We start from the raw sequence: 18,433 nt of genomic DNA on the forward strand, positions 1-18,433 counted from the left end.
TCAGCCATGGAATGTCTGAAATGCTAGCAAAATCAAATATAAACAGAAATAAGGTTTGTTTTAAAGCATTCTTTTTGCCAAATGAAAACATTAAAAGCAAAAAGCCATGGATCTGTAGTAATATTGAAATAAAAATGTTAACTGAAATGTATCAACATGCAAAATACATCGATCTGAGAAACGTTCTTAAAAACAACAAACGAAAAAAATTCCACATAAACAAGGAAATCTGCAAAGCCTCACAAAAAAAAAAAACAAACCCCAAAACAGAGAATGAAAACATTTCAAATAATGCTTTAGAAATCCCCAATAGAAGAAGAAAGGGCTGGAAAGAGGCACGCAGTGGTTTTCAACATACCCGCCTTCTACAGAACCTACGGGGCGATCCTCCCTTAGCCAAGGAGAACACAAGAAATGAGAAGAGAATCATCCACTTGCTCCAAATAGCACCTGGGCACTCGTATTGCACACATGTAAGTGATTTTGCTCTCAACTAACATTTATGCTCCTATGTCCCTAGTTCACGTAGTCAGAAAATGTAGCTACATTGATTTCTTCCTTCAAGACACCTCATTATCAACATTTTGATCAAAGCTGTATATTAGTTATTAAAAAAAAGTTGCAATTACTCGTTCCAAATGTAAACAATTAACTGAAAACACTGTTTTTATCATATAGTCTATTCAGTATAATAACAGATAGCATTTTTAGCCCTATAGAGGCAGAGTTTAAATTTATAAATAACTTTTATTGCTTGGCAAGTAGTTCAAGCTCCCCTTTAAAGGCTACCTTCTACTCCATCAAATGGTGTCCAAGGCACCAATCAATGCCCAAAACCTGAAAGTTTTCCCAATTCCAAATGGGATTTTCACCTTGTTTAAAGCTGTGCCAATGTTTCTGAATTTGGCTTCTGTAAGAACGTTATCATTGTGTATTTATTTAAGTATTAAAATTATACATGCATCAGTACCTTACAGAGAACACCCAACAGTAATTTTCCCAATAACTTCTTAACATCACTGGAATCACTTGAGTGCTGTGCACAGTTAATTGCTCCACTTTCCTTAATGCTTTAGTAATACATTAATATTTAAATAATTTGTGTATAAAAGGGCTATTAAACATTCAACATTTGTAATAAGTCCAGACCTAAAATTACACGTTTTCAAACAAAAAAATAACTGCAAACATTTAACTTACTACAAGAAAAAATTTCACATCAGAAGATCAAGAATGGAAGTATAAAATGCCTTACCCTTTGTTCCAGAGCTGACTGAGTCTGTTGTCTTAAAAGAGTTTTAAATGGCCCCCCTTCTTTTCCAGCACTCCCACTGCCCATTCCTGAAGAGTATCAGTACAAATGACATTCAAAGAAACACATATTATCATTTGGAATCAAAGGGTGATTTCAAAATAGATAAAATTGAGTCATTGAAAACAGTCAAATTATCACCATAATTTTAATTTTTAAGGAAAAAAAAATACTGAGTATCAAAATTTAATTTTGGTTTGGGGGGATGTTCTAGGGTTTGGTTTTCACGTGTCTAGCAGTGGTTTTATAGTATTTGGACAAACCCCCCTGATCTAAGATTTTTTTCTGCTGTCAACCTGAATTAAAATCAACCTTAAAATATAAAAAACTCACAGATCTGGGTTTACATTTTTTTCCTATGACATATAACTCTTTTCTTGTTATGACTTTTTGCCTATGATTTAAATATAGATCTACTTTTCACATCAAGTTTCTACATAACCAGATTTTCTGCCCTTATCAAAAGGAGTCTCTCTGTGAGACTACTCTACAGTTATGTATCTCTCCCTACTATTATTATGTTTTTTATTTAATAGAAGTGAGAAAACCTGCTTTTCTAAGAGTTTCAGATAACTAAACCACCTTTCCTAATCACTAGTAGGATTACACTTGCAATCATGTATACATGATTGCAGCAGTAGTTACATAATGCATTATTAGGAACTAAAACAAAATACAAAGGCAATGCACATCCTTTGATTTGAAATATATTTTGGAAAAAATATTTCTGAAAAAAATGACAGATTATTTTACATAATGAAATATTCACTCATCTGATTCATTCAAGTAAGCTAAGGGCTAGTGCTCAGCATTTAAAACTACACTTATTTGATTACTGTATTTGCACACACATAACCTGCAGATTATATGTAAATGAACATAAGAGACAAACTCCAGCTTTACATAATATGATAATTCCTTCTTTCAGATTTTTACCTCCAGCCTTACCCCCTACCAGAGGAGTTTTTCTGCACAGCAAGTTTATCAGACTCACCACCATCTTTGCAGCTGAATTATTTGTTACCAAGGACCTGAACAGAGTGAGCTGAGATGCAGGTTATGTGTCTGACAGTAATTTAAGGGCTCTGTGGTTAGAAATCACTAAACACACACCAAGATTGTGTTTGACTGAAAGTAAACACAATGCTGGTGAATCAGATTTTCTTGCTTACATTTCATGCCTATAACACGTTAGCATTGCTATTCTCTGTATCTAAAGCCATCAGGGCTATGGAGACAAAGCAAAACTAACCCCCTAAGTTGTAGAGGAAAGCAGAGGATAAAGAACAAAAAGCTGTCAGGAGCAGGATGAAATACAAACAGCACAGAGCACATGGTTAGGAATGAAGCCAAGATTTTCCTTTACAGAATTTGTAATTAATTGAAGATAACAATTCTTTGCTAGTTTCCTTTTTCTTCTGATCAAGCATTTGATAAAGATGAACAAGACTGTAAATATATATCAAAGTGCAGTTATTTGTTTTAACCAGAGACTGGGAGATCTAGAAATCATACCAGACATAATAATGTATGTAAATTCATTCCTAAATTAATTCATTTGTTTTCAAGAGTTACTGGGCTATCATTACCATATAATTAGATATAAACACACTACAATTTTCAACGAATATTTTTAGCTGTTCTTGGATAAGGAAACAAAAATATTAGTATCTGTATAGTCCCATTAAACAAGATTAAATTGTTTTTACTATTTGGCATTGATTCTAAACATCATTGTCAGGGACTATACAATATTAAATACAGACAAACATAGCATAAATACTGGACATGAAACAAACTCAAAAAATACAAACTAACCAAAAGAGTTTCTACCAAAAAAAAAGCAGTAACATCAACTATTTAATTGAAATCTATGAAAATCATGCATGTCAGTGAAATGAAAAAGTGGGCAGTAAAAATAAAAGGCATGGGCTTTGTTTACAAGGTTAACTTAAAAAGCAGAGCTGGTAGCCATCTGATAACCATTATTTCAACAAATTATGAATGAATTAATGAGCAAGTGCCATGAGCACTTGCTCCATGCAAAATGCAGGAACAACAAAGTGAAGAGAATGTGTGGGATTACAAGTAAAGTAAATTATTTCAGTCCAATTACCAAAGGACATTTTGCAAGGGTCAAGGAGAAATTCAGTAGCATAAATGACATTGTTTCAAATCCTCTAAGCAGTTCTGAAGCCGTTTCAAGCTTCTGGGGCAGAGGTGAGAGATGGGATGAATAGTCATGTAGCCAGCAGTTTTCAGAGGCTAACTGAGCAAACCCCAGGGTTATAGAAGGCTGTGTGTTAATCAACTAACAACAACATTTCCTTAAAAGCTTGTTTAAAAGGCCATAATAGACAGATCCTACCAGAAGCAGCCAGAAGCAGCTCTTCAGTGAAAGAAACACTTTTCCTCAGAACAACTGGGCTGACATGGCTAGAGTGTAGAGGTTTAATGCTAGACCCCGAGAGGAGGAGACAGGACTTTTTAAGATGTGGGGAATCACAAGAGAGTGTAGGGGAGCTGGGAAACAGGAAAATCCTAGGTCCCTGTGGGGAAGGTGCTGTGGAGGAAAGTAATAGAGACAAAGATGTAGATTCAGAAGATGACTAAAGAAACGGACAAAAGAAATCAAAATGAAGCATTTTTGTTTTCTCTAAATGAATCAACACTTACTGTAAATTATTTCTCAACACACAAAGAAATGGAATGACAATACAGCTCCACAACGTGCATGAGAAGCATGTTTTTTAAAAATCATGACTCGATTAACTTTATTTTGAAATTAATTTTTTAAGAGACATGGTAATTTAACATTTATTTTAAATGTCAAACAAAATTTGATAGCAAATAGTATGGAGTAAAACCCAAACAACACAGTCTTTGCACACACTTAATCTGATTACTTTGCATTATCTAGGTAGAAACAGATATTTTCCAAAAAGGACAGGGATTTGTTTCATGATTTTCTGGAGTAATAAATCTTATAGAATTCTAAATTCCCACCAAGAAAAGGAGTTCCCACCTTCTCCATTTCCTCCAAACATATGCTATGTCACATCAAAATGTATTATCTGATTAAAATACATCATGCTTTTTGTCAGCCTGATTCTATTCATTTGCAGTGTCACAAAATACATCCCTACTCCCAGAAGCCTAACTTCAAACCCAAAAAAGCTTTCTCAGCATATGTATTTATAGACCAGAATGTATTTACAGACAGCACAACTGTATTTTACAGAAGACATCAAGGTAATATTCTCCAGATTTGAAGCTATTGAAAACTGGATGCTTAAGCAGATCCAAGTTTCACCCTGCTGTGTTTTGTTACTCATACTGTGAAACTGTGGTATCTGCACTGTTTCTCCAGCTTTAGTCTCCCTCTCAGACATGTCAGCACACTAACTACCTGGCTGAGAAATACAGATTATAGTATACTGCAGAAATAGCAGAAAACACTTCATTTTTCACATCAGCCCATCTGAGTAATGGGCATGTCAAATCTGATAATGTTTGATGTGTCACATGAGAAGTCTGAATTTCTTTAACTCTGTTTAAACACTGAGATCACCAACTTAAACAATGAAATATTTTAACTTGGTAACAGCCTTGGAACATGCAAACAGAGGTCTAAACATGTACAGTAATTCTTAAGAACAACATACTGAATTTAGTATGCTATGGAAGTGTCTTCTGCACATCACCAGATTTTGGGTAAAAGGTGAAACAAAGGACTCACGAGATACTGTCCTTTTAATCGACTAAGATTCAAAATTGAGTTTGTCATAACCAGATACAGAATTTTTAAATGTAACCAGCAAATCCTCTTGGGACAAGTTTCAGTAGCAGAGCTAAAAGCTGCCCAAATGACAGTGCTAATAAGCAAAACTATGTCCACAGTTTGCTTTAATACTAGAAAGATAGCTAAAAAATATTTGCACATACTTGAAAAATCCCTAAAAATAGAGGCACCAGTTACACAATCAGTTTCAGTTCTGAATGAACTGACTAAAGACAACAGGGTTTATCCACCTACATAGTATTGCCAGGAATGATATAAGGCTGCTGCTTAAAAAACTTAACACGACAGTGAGGTGCCACATGCCTGAATTCTGAACACTTACATCTCCAAGGATGACCACCTATATTACTTTTAAATCCTTTACGTGACATGATCTCTACCATGGAAAATCTGATCAAAAGAAACATATTTTCAAATATTCAGCAGACCAAACATATGAATTTGGGGTGCTCCTAAGAAATAAGCATCTAGTTGTAAGTGTAGTGACTTTAAATGAGTGACCACCGTAAGTTACCCACAGGACAGACATCATTATAAAGGACAAAAAAAAAAAAGTGTGCTTTTGTTTGCTTGTTTGTTTTAAAAATGGGACAGAGAAGACAGGACTAGGAAAGACAGCTTCCTAATTGGGAATATTTTTAACATATCTAGGGAATAAACTGCATAAAATATTTAATACAACTCCACTTGAAAGCAATGTTTAGCTTATCTGCCAGGAAGAATTCTTGAAAGGGGTGCTATCAAGTAAAGCTGAATCAACTATTTTAATATGCTTAAAAATTGTCTAATTAGATGGAGACAAGAATGTTCAGAGCTTCAAATACCACAATATAAAACATAATTTGAAAACTAACCACACTTTTATAAACAATTCTGCAAAATACTTTGCCCTATGGTAGCAAAATTCAGGGCATTGGTCACATAATGAAGAATAAACAGACAATACTTTGAGTTGTGCTGATATTATTACTGACATGATTCTAACCACAGACTAAAAAATAACGAGGGAGGAAACAAGTTGAAAAAATTATGATAGAGCAGTGGAGAAAAAAAAATGCTTTTTGAAGATGGCTGGATTACTTCTAATGTAATTTAAGTTACTTTGCAAATGCACACTGTGTATGTAAAGCCATTTCCATACACCAAGAGAATAAAAAACCAGTGGCTGTTACATCTCCAGTATTGCATCTGCAATGGGGAGTTAAAGATTGGATAAATGTATGCAGTAAACTTATAGCACAACACATTAGGCTTGAAGGCTTCATAGTTTGAGTAACTACCATCCTTAACATCTTGTGGTGAGAAATATACTCCCATGATCTCTGATATGAAATGGAGGAAATAAGAAAAAGGCAATTACTTAGGACTCCCTTAATGCTCTGTTGTGGTACAAAAGTCATTTCCATGTAATCCAGGACAGTGGAAACACAGGCAGGATTGAAATTTTGACCCTATAGAAACCCTTTCGAGCTTGAGGTGTGCTGTGCGAAGTCTCCAATTTCCACATCATTTTGATAACTTAAATGCCAGAAAGCAAAAAGGGGTTGAATGAAAATATAAAAAGAGTAACACAACTTAAACAAAAAGTGGGTGGAAGCGCCTTACCAGTTTTGGGTGTCAAACTCAAATCTGTGTCAGAAGAAGAGGACTGTCGACTGTAGGACTTGGAAGGTGAAAAGGAATAGGTTTGGTTTTTCAGAGGGGTGGAGGGTCCTGATGAATGAGTATTGGGATTGGGATCTTCATTGAAAGGAATCCTGCCAGAAGAAGGTGGAAACATATTCAGTAATCCTGTGCCAAAGGACCTGGCTGACAGCAGCATGATCCAAACACCAGGATGGGACTGGGGCAGGGCCAGCAGCTATTCCTGAGGTGCGAGACTGGGAATGAGGCCAGAGGCAAAGAAATGCTGTTTTACCCTCTCAGCATCCTACAGAGAGATGCTGGTCATCTACAATGAAACAATTAAGCCAAATGAAAGGCATGAGATGTGACAAAAAAATTATATATATATGCAAATGAAAAAGATCGAAAAGTTTATGGCTTAAAAATCTGGTCAAATACACAATGCTTTGAGTTAGTTTAATAAAGAAAATATGATTTCAAATTATAGTTGTGTTTATACATATTTGTACACTTATGTATATACACGTATGCATTTTAAGGCAAAAAAAAAAAAAAGATATGTTTCCTTATCCTATAGCATCAGCAGCATGCCACAGCTAAAAACAGAGCAAAGAGGAGAATCTTTACGGGAACAACTCTATTGACAAACAGTTTACTTATGCACAGCTTGACTTACCTGCTCTCTAAAACCATCTCTTCCACAAATGGCACCCTTCTTAGAACCATTTTAAAACCTAAATACCGTTTATTATTCTGAATTACGTTTGAAAGCAATTATGAGCTCAAATCGATGTTTCCCAGATCCATCACCTTATTTTTTCACTGAATTTCGCAGGAAGCAAGCACGTTAAAGTGAAGTGAAGAGTGTGGCTTTGTGGAAGAGACTCCGAGGCATCTCCAAGAAGCTATTCTGCCTTGGTTTGAGCAGCTGCACCCTGGCTGCTTCTTCCCTGACAACAGAAGGTGTGTCCAGGAGGAAATGAGGGAGGAAAGATGGGTGGTACCTGCCTACACTGCCTGCCTGCCTGCCCTTTGGGACCACTGTGCCTGTGGGCTGCCTCTCCCCAGCTCTGGAGTGTGAGCAGTCTCGTACCAGTGTAGATGAGAGTGGGAACAGACACAGAGAAGTTCTGAGTAAGTCGTGAGCCAGTAGCAGTGTGAATTGGGCTGTTGTGAGTCGAGCGGCATCCATGGCTTGGCGGATGAACCAGCGGAGACCTGAGAGAGTTTGCAGCCAAGGCGGAAGAAAAGAAAACAATACATACAAACAGGTTGCAAAGTTATGTTATCAATGATTTCAGGGAAGTTTAGCTAGAGGAGATCGCTAACGCTAAGCAGACTCTAAGAATTTCAATTCCTAGCATGCAAGAGTCCAGATGAAATAAAAGGAGGGAAAGGAACAGCTTAAGCACCTGCTTGTGACTGCATTGATTTTTTTGGCAACAGGGCATCAAGTTAGTAAAGCCGAGAATAAGAAGGATCAAATTAGTTGATTTTGCTGCCTCAGAGAAACATTCCTGTTTTTTGAACTGAGACAATATCCACCACCGAGCTGACCATGGATCATTTGGGAGGTGGAATTTCCACACTTTGCTGCAGAGTGAAAGCCACCAGTGTATTTATGGATGCTCTTAAAGTTGGTAAGTGCCAGGTCTACCTTTTCTGTTTTTAAATACCATGCTGCTGTTCTATGTTGCACTGTATCCAGAAGTTCTTTTAAAGGTAATTTTTAAAAACAAGTCAAACAAGCTACGCTGTGAAATAGAAACCACTAATTTTTATAACTCGTATCATATTTGCAGTATTTTGCAGAGCAACTGATGCCTGCACAATAAGAATGCCTCATCTCTATTGCAGTGACACAACAGTTCAAGTTAATGAGAATGGCTACTTCAATTAATACATCTGGAAACACAGGATATGTAATGCACTTCCTGGTGCAGCTTTTTCCTTCCCAGATTGCTCTACCAAACAGAAAATAACTAATTTACCCAAGCAAAAAAGTAGCAACAGTTTGAAGAAGACTGCAAGTATATTTCTATTAATTTGTATGCATATCAAAAAATTGCATTCAAACCATTTGGTGGTGCAGTAGATATGACAAAAATCACAAAATTCTACTTCTCATTTTAAAAAGTTTTCTCTGCAAGTTCACTGTCTACCTGTTTTGCCAAAGTCCTACTTGTTTTACAACAGTAAAAAGAAAGGACATAGTAAAAGATGAGACCTCTTTGGGGGTCATTGTCTAAACCACTGACAGAACCATCAAAATTCAAAATTTATCTTCTCTTACACGGTCATAAACATATAAATTTGAACCAAAGGTGTATTTGTGAGAGGCCCTCACAAAAATGTTCATTACACAAACACAGAATCAAAGCAGAACTAATTAAACTGGTGGAACTAATTGTAGTTAAACTGGATAAGCCAAGGATATGTAATACCATTGATACATAAATTCAAAGAAAGTCATCTTAAGTAAGAACTACCACTCCAGCTTCTACTGAAATAACAAGTCACCCAACCTAAAACATTTCAGAATTGTGGAATATAAAACTGGGTTGCAGACAAAGAAAACTACAAAAGAGAAACAAATTCTGGGGGGGAAAAAAAGAAATCACACCGGTTATGAAAAACTGAATGAGTATGAAAAGAGAGGTGAGACTTGTTTCCCTAGAAGCTACTAATTCATACTTACTCCTTCATTTCTTTGGATGGGGAGTTACATGCAGGTAAAAATGCTGATGTGTTACTTAATTTATCCAACGTGCAGGCTGTTCCTATGGCTCTCACTACGAGTCCAGACTCTCCCTCCAAATCAAAACACTGCAAATAACCAACAACAGCATTTCCTCTCATTTCAAGCACCTTCAAGCCAATCTTCCTTTGCAATTCACCTACAAAAGAAAAGGTAAAGAGCTCATAACTGCAGTGAACTTTTGTCTTTTGCAGTCTTTGACCTCTGCTTTTGGAGTGTCAACCAACTCAGCAGAATGGGTAATAAATCCAATCCTACATAGCTATGTATGTATGATACCAATGACTCACACAGCTTTTTTCTTTTTTTCTCCAAATCCATTCTGATTGCCAAAACAACATGTTATTTCAGAGGATTTTTTCCCCCCATGTCATTATTTTCAGTAGGTTTTTTTTCCTTTCTTCTGCTTATTTAGAGAGAGACAGAAATGGTCACGATATGTTCTGGAACTCACAGAAGTTTCTAAAGACTTCATACAATTCAAGACAATGCAACATCTTTGAAATCTGTAAGAACAGGCATCTATAATTTCCTTCTTAACCAATTTATTTAAGATATTTCAACTTAATTCATACTTTTTGCCCCTCTACTGCAAACCAGACTACCATTTCTATTAGCTGCACATGAGGACTGAAAGACTGTGACTATAAGAAACTGGTCTGCCATTGATGCTTATTTAGGAGGATATCATAAAAAAATTGATCTGTGTAGCTGGATTGCCTTGGTAATAACTTTGGTGGAAAATATAATCTCTCTGCTGATGAAAGTGCAAGATTTCCAAAGTCCTCTGTTAATAAACTGAAAAACCCTCACTGTCACAAAGGATGGTGTAACAGTCCTAATGTCACTGCTGCTGAGAAATCAAGTGGAATAAAATGGTCACAGAATCTCCTGAGCTGGAAGGGAACCACAAGGATAATTCAAGTCCAACTCTCAGCTATGGTTTCTACTGCTTTCTTGAAGTTTTGATTCTAAAATTACCAGCACAGGTTACTATTGTAAACTTCTTAGCTGAAACCATGCCTGTACCTGCCTTGAAAAAGCTCTAAGGTTAAGATAAGAGTATGAAAGTTTTCTTTAACATAACACATAATATGACAAAGATTTGTGAAGCAGCCTGGCTCACTCTCAGAAGTTACAGATTTCTTCAGAATTCTTTAGGTGTGCACACCAATAACAGTGTTGCAATATCACAGATTTTGTTACATGAGATTCAACAGTACTGCTGTGACTTCTTTTGGGTTTTTATCCTTTTATCTATTGCCATGAATAAAATCTAGCAGAATACTTTATCCACCTGCACTATTTACACAAGGTAAGAAATATGCAAGTGTTAATTCTGTAAACTAAGATGGGGGCTACATTAAAAAATGTCTTCATGTTAGTTATGACAACAGTTTATTTCATTTTTTCCCTCACAACATTCTGGCCTTCCCAAAGAAGGTACTGAGTAACATCTCCACAATCTTGTATGTTGCCCCACTTACTGAGGATCTCAAGGACACCTTCCACTGCCCCAGGCTGCTCAGAGCCACATCCAACCTGGCCTTGGACACTGCCAGGGATCCAGGGGCAGCCACAGCTTCTCTGGGCACCCTGTGCCAGGGCCTCAGAACCCTCACAGGGAACAATTTCTTTCTAAATTCTAATCTTAACCTGCTCTCAGTCAGTGTGAAGCCATTGCCCCTTGTCCTGTCACTCCAGGCCCTTGTCAAGAGTCTCATTCCATCTCTCCTGCAGGCTCCCTTCAGGCACTGCAAGGCCACAGTGAGGTCACCCCAAAGCTTCTCTTCTGCAGGTGAACAATCCCAATTCCCTCAGCCTTTTCTCACAAGAGATGCTTGAGAAACAATGACCGAAGCCTGACTTCAAAGAGACAGGATGAGTAACATAACTATGGCTGCACACTGTATCTGACACAGTGTGTATTTGTTCACATACTTCAAAACAGTTCAAAAAGGGTAAAGTTCATTATTTTAATTGTTTGAGTCAAAATTCTCGTGATACTCCTCACAGGGTTTAAGAATATCTTCAAAAACATTTCACAGGTTTCTCTGACCTTGCTAAAAGCAACCAACAAATTAGGCAGCAGCACAGTCTCACTAGGAAGGGAAAAAAAAAAAAATCAGTCACACCGCCCATCAGTTAGAACAACACAATCCTCAGAAACAGAAGACACTGAACTGAAAAAAATCAACATGATTAACAACAAAAACTCATATCCAATCTTAAGCAAGGCACTTATTTAAATCCTGAACATTATCAGAAGTAGCAACAACATTCCAGGCCACGTGTTTAATACCTGACATGAGTGAAATGAGCCTTTGCCGAGCCTCGTTCGATGCCCTGGGAGTACGAATTCTGTCTATCCACTGGTACTCTGGGTCCTCATTAACTACAAGTTCTTCCACAAATCCATGAATTATTACTGCTCTGTAACACTTAGGAATAGATGTAGCTGTTAAAAAATATATACATATAAGATGTAAGACATAGGTCTATGAGCCAAGAACAGCAGCAAAACAGAAAATTACACATAAAAATGATTCCTGAAGGTTTTGCAGACAATTGTCAGTGAAAATGTGGACATGCCCAGGTAGTTTTGCCCTGTGAGCTCATGGAACCCTGATAGCTCTCCAGTGTACCAGTTACAGCATGTACCATTATGAAACCTTCTCACTTTGTGCCTCTAGAAAAGGATATGGACCCATAATAATGCCATGTGTGTATGCACAGGCACTGAAATGTGACTTATGGAGATTAAAAAATCCCACCAGTTATTTACATAATTGAGAGGATTTTATGAAAAAATGTGTTAAAAAAGAAAAGCAAACTAAACAATTCTATGCATTTTGCTTCAATGTAATCCCCACTGAGTTTATGCAAGGAACTGGTGAGAGAAGGGAGACCAACAGAAGAGGCAAAGAAAGGAAAGGAGGGAAAAAAGTTTTCTTCAAATAAACTTCTTCCCTGTACTTACTGCAAAAAAATTTGACTCCACAGGATGACTGCCTGAATCTGTTTAAATCATTGAAGAGATCTACTTTCACCACCACGTTGATCTCCCCACGGATACCTGTCAATAAAAAAACATGAAATATCAGAAACTGTATTAACACAAGTGCATCAGTACAAAACTAGCCCTATAAATTATTCCCTATGTGAAGCAATTAATGCCAGAGGAACAGGAAGCCTCATCCTTGCCTCTCAGGTCTGCTGCAGACACACAGACACAGAGGATGTTTCCTGCTCTGCCAAGCCTTCAAGGCTGAAGCAATGAAAGCAACACTCCTCAAATGCCTGTTTGCACTAAACAGGACTTTGTAAGAAAGATGGGATGGGGAAAGAGAAGCCATCAGCCTCCTGATGCTGCAGTGGCCTCTGCTGCAGGGTGCTCTCTCTGCTGAATTTCCTCCCTGAAACGATTGCACAATTGCAGCAAAGCTCCTCTCTGAAGTTCAACCCAGGGAGAGAGATTTGTGGCTCTTTCTAGAACCACTAAGTGGCACAGGAAATGTTAGCAAAATACTTTCACTGTGTCAAGAAATATATAAAAAATAAGGTATTATAGACCTTTTAAACAAAGCTTAACTTTCACCTATGATTCAACCTTACTAGTAATGGAATATTTCCTAACACACAGCCATTCCTTTTTGACTTTTCTACTTTCATATTCTGAGCTTTTACTTCTTTTTCCCCACCCAGTAAGAAAATCATTTCACATATTATATGTTCTGACATATTGAGGACTAAACTTCTTGATGACTCTGATCTCTAGTGCCTTCAGAAGCCTTTATCACATCAGCATATGAGAGTCACACAGCAGCACTGGATTTGTTGTTTAACTCAGATACCACTGCAATAAAATCAGCCACATCTCCCTTCCAAAATGCCAGTAAAAAGAAGCTTTCAGTAACTATAACAGGAATTACCTCAGGATTATACATTTTCACAAGTAATCATGCAGAGGTGAAAGAAAAAAAAATTAACCATTATATTTATTATTCTTCAAGGAAGCATCAAGTGTTTGCCAAGGGTCAGTATAATTGGAATGAAGTGCTATGAGCATGAAAATGTAAGAATTCCAATTTTACTCAAATAGAAAAAAAGCTGTGAAATACCAACGTATCTGTACATATCCTGAAACAAGTGTTTACATAATTTAGCTCCAAAAGAAAATGTGTGCTAGGAAAATGTGCATAGAATAAAAAGATAATTAAAAAAACACATGCAACATTTCTCAAAAAATCCTGTTCACTATAACTAGTTTAAATGCAAAAAATACTTTGCATCAGTTATGATGAGCGTCTGGTAAACAGCATTAATTATTTCCCAACAATGATTTATAATTAGCTTTTAACATCATTAGGCCATTTAATTCACCCTGAATAATGAACAAGGGGGATAATGGCAACCACAGAGATGTTTTGCACTGAGGTATTCCAACAGCAAGTTAATTGCTCTACACTGACCTTGGCTCCCTGAGACAAAAGCTGTTTCATTAAAATCAAAAGCAAAAATATCATTAACTTCATTTTCTCATACCTTCAAGACACTCTGATGAAATCCACCTAGCACTGAGAGCAGTTACTGCAGGGAAAAGGAATTTCACCCTGTTGAAGACAATTCCCATCCTGTCCCTTCATCTCAAGTGAAGTTTATCCCCAATCCCAGGAAGGCACACCCCAAGTAAATCCAGCAAAATTACATTCGTTTAGTAAACACATGGTAATTGGAAAAATATGTCTGAGTATTTTTTTTTTTTTAATCTGAATTCTGCAGTAACTAGTGAAGATTTTTTTTCCACTTGTCACAAGTCCTATGGAAGGCGTTCTGCCAAGCCCTGGTCCGAAGTCCTATGCCAGAAATTTTCTCACGCCAGAAAATAAGGAGAAAAAAAGAAGCCAGGAAAGTAGTTTTCCAACTCCAAAGCTAAAATTACTACAAATTTCTGAAGACAGCTTACAAGATTATAAGAAGCAGATTACAATTCAACAAGGCTGGTTTAAATTAGCAGATCTTACCATGAATGGTATCATAAATTGGAAACCACCCTGAAATAACTGTGGCTGCTTCACTGTAGAGCAGAGGATCAATATCTATGTACACTTTGCCAATGGCATCATTGGCACTGTAGGTATCATGATCAAGAACTGTGATCTGGAGAGGCTCATCTTGGAGCTCTTCATCATCTACCTGGAAAACAAATATTACCATGGAATCTGAGTGTTTCAAACAAGTGCAGGGAAACACTGCTGAAAAGCAAGTACAGAAGAGAAGAGAGTTAGTTATGAACAGTGACCTGACACAGATAAATCTGAACTTTCCTTTCCCAGGAGCTAAACAAAACGTTCACTTATTTTGATTTTATCCTTCAGAGACTGGTGAGATCCTAGAAACAGAGCTATCACTGGCTGAAGAACAAAAATGCAAGATTACAGGGATTATTAATTTACAATTCCACAATGTTTAAAGTCATACTCCCTAGACTGTCCACCGACCTCCACAATACATACTGTTAAATTTTTAAAAATACAAAGAAAATTCAAGATAAAATATCTCAGATGACTATTATACTCTGAAGATTATGGTGTTCTCACCACTGGCCAGTGGCTTAAAAGAAGATATTTTATACAGCCTGCATAAAATAAACTTCAGTAACTCTACATATGCAATTTCCTACAAAAATGCAATAATCCATCTACAGATAGCTCAACTATTTTCTGTTAGGACTAAGATAGACATTTAACAGCTTTTTGTGTGGAATGTCCCAAATCAAGAATTAGGTTTGCTAATGTAAGTGTTTGCAGAATTGTGATACTGCCTTAGAACACTGTAAATGAACCAGAACTACACCTTCAAGCATTTCAATAATTAATTTATTCTAAATATCATCCTCATTTTTTAAGTAGTAAAAAAAAGTAATAACAAAAAAGGAACTTGTAAACAGTTGTTCAGGGCATAATGTCAGAGGACATCACAAATTAGATCCTGGAAAGCAACGAGCAATTACAGGAAAATGCTGAGTGCCCTCATTATTACATAAGAATACAGGAAGAGAAAGTGTCCAACAATTGTAGTCCAAGCTCTTTAGTTTGTAATCTTCTCATAGGAATTTTCCATTTTCTCCTTTGACAAATGCATTATCTTTGCAACCAAAAAAAAAGACTTCAAACAGCAATTAACTTTCCTTGCTCAAAATTTAAATAACCCACAAGAATACCTGTACTCTGATATATATGCATTTATTTATACATACTTGGACTGATAACTGTACTAAAAGCCTAACCCTTGCTACTTTCCCCCCCACCTTCACTGCAGTATTCTCTTTTCTAATAGAGCAACATTTAAGTTGGATCCAAACCTGGCAAGTTTTTATCTTCACCAACATTCCTGAAAAGCCAACGAGACACCTTTAGCAAACAAGGTGTGACTGCAGCTAGGGTTGCTGAGAAGGCTTTGTGTGCATTTAGACACAATTACACTTCAGTGTTCAAATCTCATTTTCTGCCTGAAATGCAATTATTTCATTAAGGGCAGCTAAACCGGAGAGTTTACATAGATACAGGCAAACTCTTAAAAAAATACTTACTTCAAATTTGAACCACTCAGAATTCCACTGAGGATTAAGTGATTTGGGATACACGTCTGTCTTAAATGTTGTATTTCCAAATTTCACCTAAAAATACAAACATTCAATTATCAACAACAACTATTAATACAGAAATTTTGAAACTTGTTGAATTGACATGTGCAAATAATTTCAAATGCATATTTCAACACATCCTTTTCGCTGAGAATAGATTTTTAAATCAATTTATATAGAGCAGTATCCACCTACCAATGACATTTCCAACCAATCTCTCTCATACTATCTTACTACTAGAATTGTTTATTTTCTGCTTTAATAATTTGAGAAGCAAAAACGTCACTTATATTGGCTATTCAAAGGCACTTGGTATACTCTCCTTGCCTTTTATAAGGAAAAAGGTTGATAGTTTATGACCTATTACTCTTCTCTCTAGGATTTCTCCATCAGCTTCACAGACAATTGATAAAATAAACTTAAAAGCAAACTGGATTTGAGATATATGGAGAGAGGACTATTAAAAATTAAATGTTTTCCATACTTGTATAGCCTATTGCACCTTCAACCACATAACATTCTATTTCAGCAGTACCCATATGGTCTCCAGAGGGATCTATTTCAGGCTAAGCCCATTTGGGTTTTGTGTGGGTTTGTTTGCCTTTTTTTAAAAGTGAAACTGAATTTCTGTGATGATCCATACATCAAAAAAACCACAGAGCACCATGGAAGAGCCTTTATTTCACTGCAGCTTCCATTCCAAACCATTTACAAACACTTGCAGGTCTCTGAATGCTGCTTCCCAAAAAAATGAGCTCTTCACCTCATACCAAGTATCTGATGGTACTTACAAATACTCCAAGTTACATTTTTTAATTTATTCAAGATTCTTAAGGAGAACGATGAATGTGCTGATAGAAAAGAAATGCTGGAGTTAAGAGCTGTGTGGATTTTGCCAGCTGTGATCTTTTAAAAGTCTATGTGGATTTCGGAGACTAACTTTAGGCCTGAATTTGAAAACTGTGTAGTAATTCTTTTCACATTTTTGCTCAGGACAGTATTAAATAACCATACATTTCAATAATATGGTGATTATTTTGCACATATCCCAACTCTGAAGAGATTTTGCACTTGCTGAAGTTCAGTAAAGTGATGTTGGCACTGGCTCTAAGGGAGCTCCCAGTTAAACACCAGCTCTGGCTCCAGAAGCTGCCAAGATGCGAGAGTCCTGAGCTCCACCCAGCCTATTTTAACTTGTTATCTTGGGAGTAAATCAGTTCTCTTGGAGCCCCAGGCAGTTATAACTAAATTTCCCCAGTACTCCAGCTAGTTCATTAAAGCTTGTAGAGAGAATCAAGCACCACACTGCTGTCCACTGTGCAACGTTAAAAGCATATTTATGGAAGAAATTGTAAAAAAATACCCTGAGCTGGGACAAGGATCGTTGTGCTGGTGCACGTTTTGCATAACCTGAGCCAAGTAAGAGCTCTCAAGTTCCTTCTCGTTTTCTTTTCTAGTTCTAAGTTTATACTGCAATATTTAACAAAGAAATTTAAGGCTAGTGAACAACTAGAACCTTAACATCTGCTTTTCATTTTTGTTTAAGGAAAAACACTCTATAAAGGTTTTCAGCAATCTCATATAGAAAAATAAAACTCAATTCAAGCTCAATTTATTTTAAAATAAATCTCACCTGCTGTATTGCCTACTCCACACATGTAAAGGGTAGTTACTCCATACTGGTCCTAAGTTAACAATCCTAAAAGCAAGGCGCCCATCTGTGTATTTCTTTAGCCATATTTGTGCCAAAACACTCATGGAGCTGCACATTAACCCAGCTAAGCAAACTGACCTTGATTAAAATTTTTATTTTCTTTTTTTGCTATATTAGTATTTTACTAGATGAATTTCAAATATCTACTTTGCTACACGGATGGACAGTAGGGCTGGGAACAAGTAACCCACAGAAGAGGAGAGCTGTTTCTCCTAACACAGAACAAAAATAGGCCAAATGAAACCCAGCAAACTCTATTTCCTAGTCCTGTTTTCCCTGTCTCCTAGTAGCAAGCATCAGAGTTGGTGTAATTTTAAACAGGATTAATAGGCAGCCTACAGCAGAAGCTTTTATAAATTAAAAGCTGGCTGGTGAAACAGCTGGCAAAACGGTGAAACGCTAAGTTTCATGTAATGAAATAGAATGATGTACTATTTCAGCTCCATTGAAAAGCTGAAATACATCTACACCTTATTACCAGATTACTCTCCCATTAAGCAATGCCCTCAGAGTCTAATGCCAATCAAATTTTTAAGCACCAAATGAAATCAGGACTTATAGACCCCAAATTTATT

The 18,433-nt window shown here is 36.7% G+C and overlaps 1 protein-coding gene across 22 annotated transcripts in view; it reads right to left on the reverse strand.

Moving 5' to 3' along the window:
- Positions 1-18,433, reverse strand: part of C2CD5 (C2 calcium dependent domain containing 5) — a 56,277-nt gene that overhangs the window by 36,652 nt on the left and 1,192 nt on the right. For 9 of the 22 annotated variants that reach the window (XR_014849376.1, XR_014849375.1, XM_085049126.1 and 6 more), the window contains exons 2-10: positions 16,091-16,177; positions 14,523-14,694; positions 12,479-12,574; positions 11,801-11,956; positions 9,439-9,637; positions 6,720-6,871; positions 3,681-3,875; positions 1,256-1,341; positions 359-391 (exon numbers count right to left, since the gene is read on the reverse strand). Coding sequence is in view for 20 of the 22 variants with exons in the window: in XM_085049126.1 (XP_084905252.1) it covers positions 359-391; positions 1,256-1,341; positions 3,681-3,875; positions 6,720-6,871; positions 9,439-9,637; positions 11,801-11,956; positions 12,479-12,574; positions 14,523-14,694; positions 16,091-16,177 (1,176 nt within the window). In the remaining 2 variants the exon portion in view is untranslated. Of the gene's footprint in view, positions 1-358; positions 392-1,255; positions 1,342-3,680; positions 3,876-6,719; positions 6,872-7,833; positions 7,959-9,438; positions 9,638-11,800; positions 11,957-12,478; positions 12,575-14,522; positions 14,695-16,090; positions 16,178-18,433 lie in introns of all 22 variants that reach the window. The other 13 variants (XM_085049140.1, XM_085049139.1, XM_085049137.1 and 10 more) reach the window with 5 other exon arrangements.

The sequence above is a fragment of the Lichenostomus cassidix genome, chromosome 1Aa (genome assembly GCF_008360975.1).
Source record: "Lichenostomus cassidix isolate B80296 chromosome 1Aa, HeHo_3.0, whole genome shotgun sequence".
Classification (NCBI taxonomy): domain Eukaryota; kingdom Metazoa; phylum Chordata; class Aves; order Passeriformes; family Meliphagidae; genus Lichenostomus; species Lichenostomus cassidix.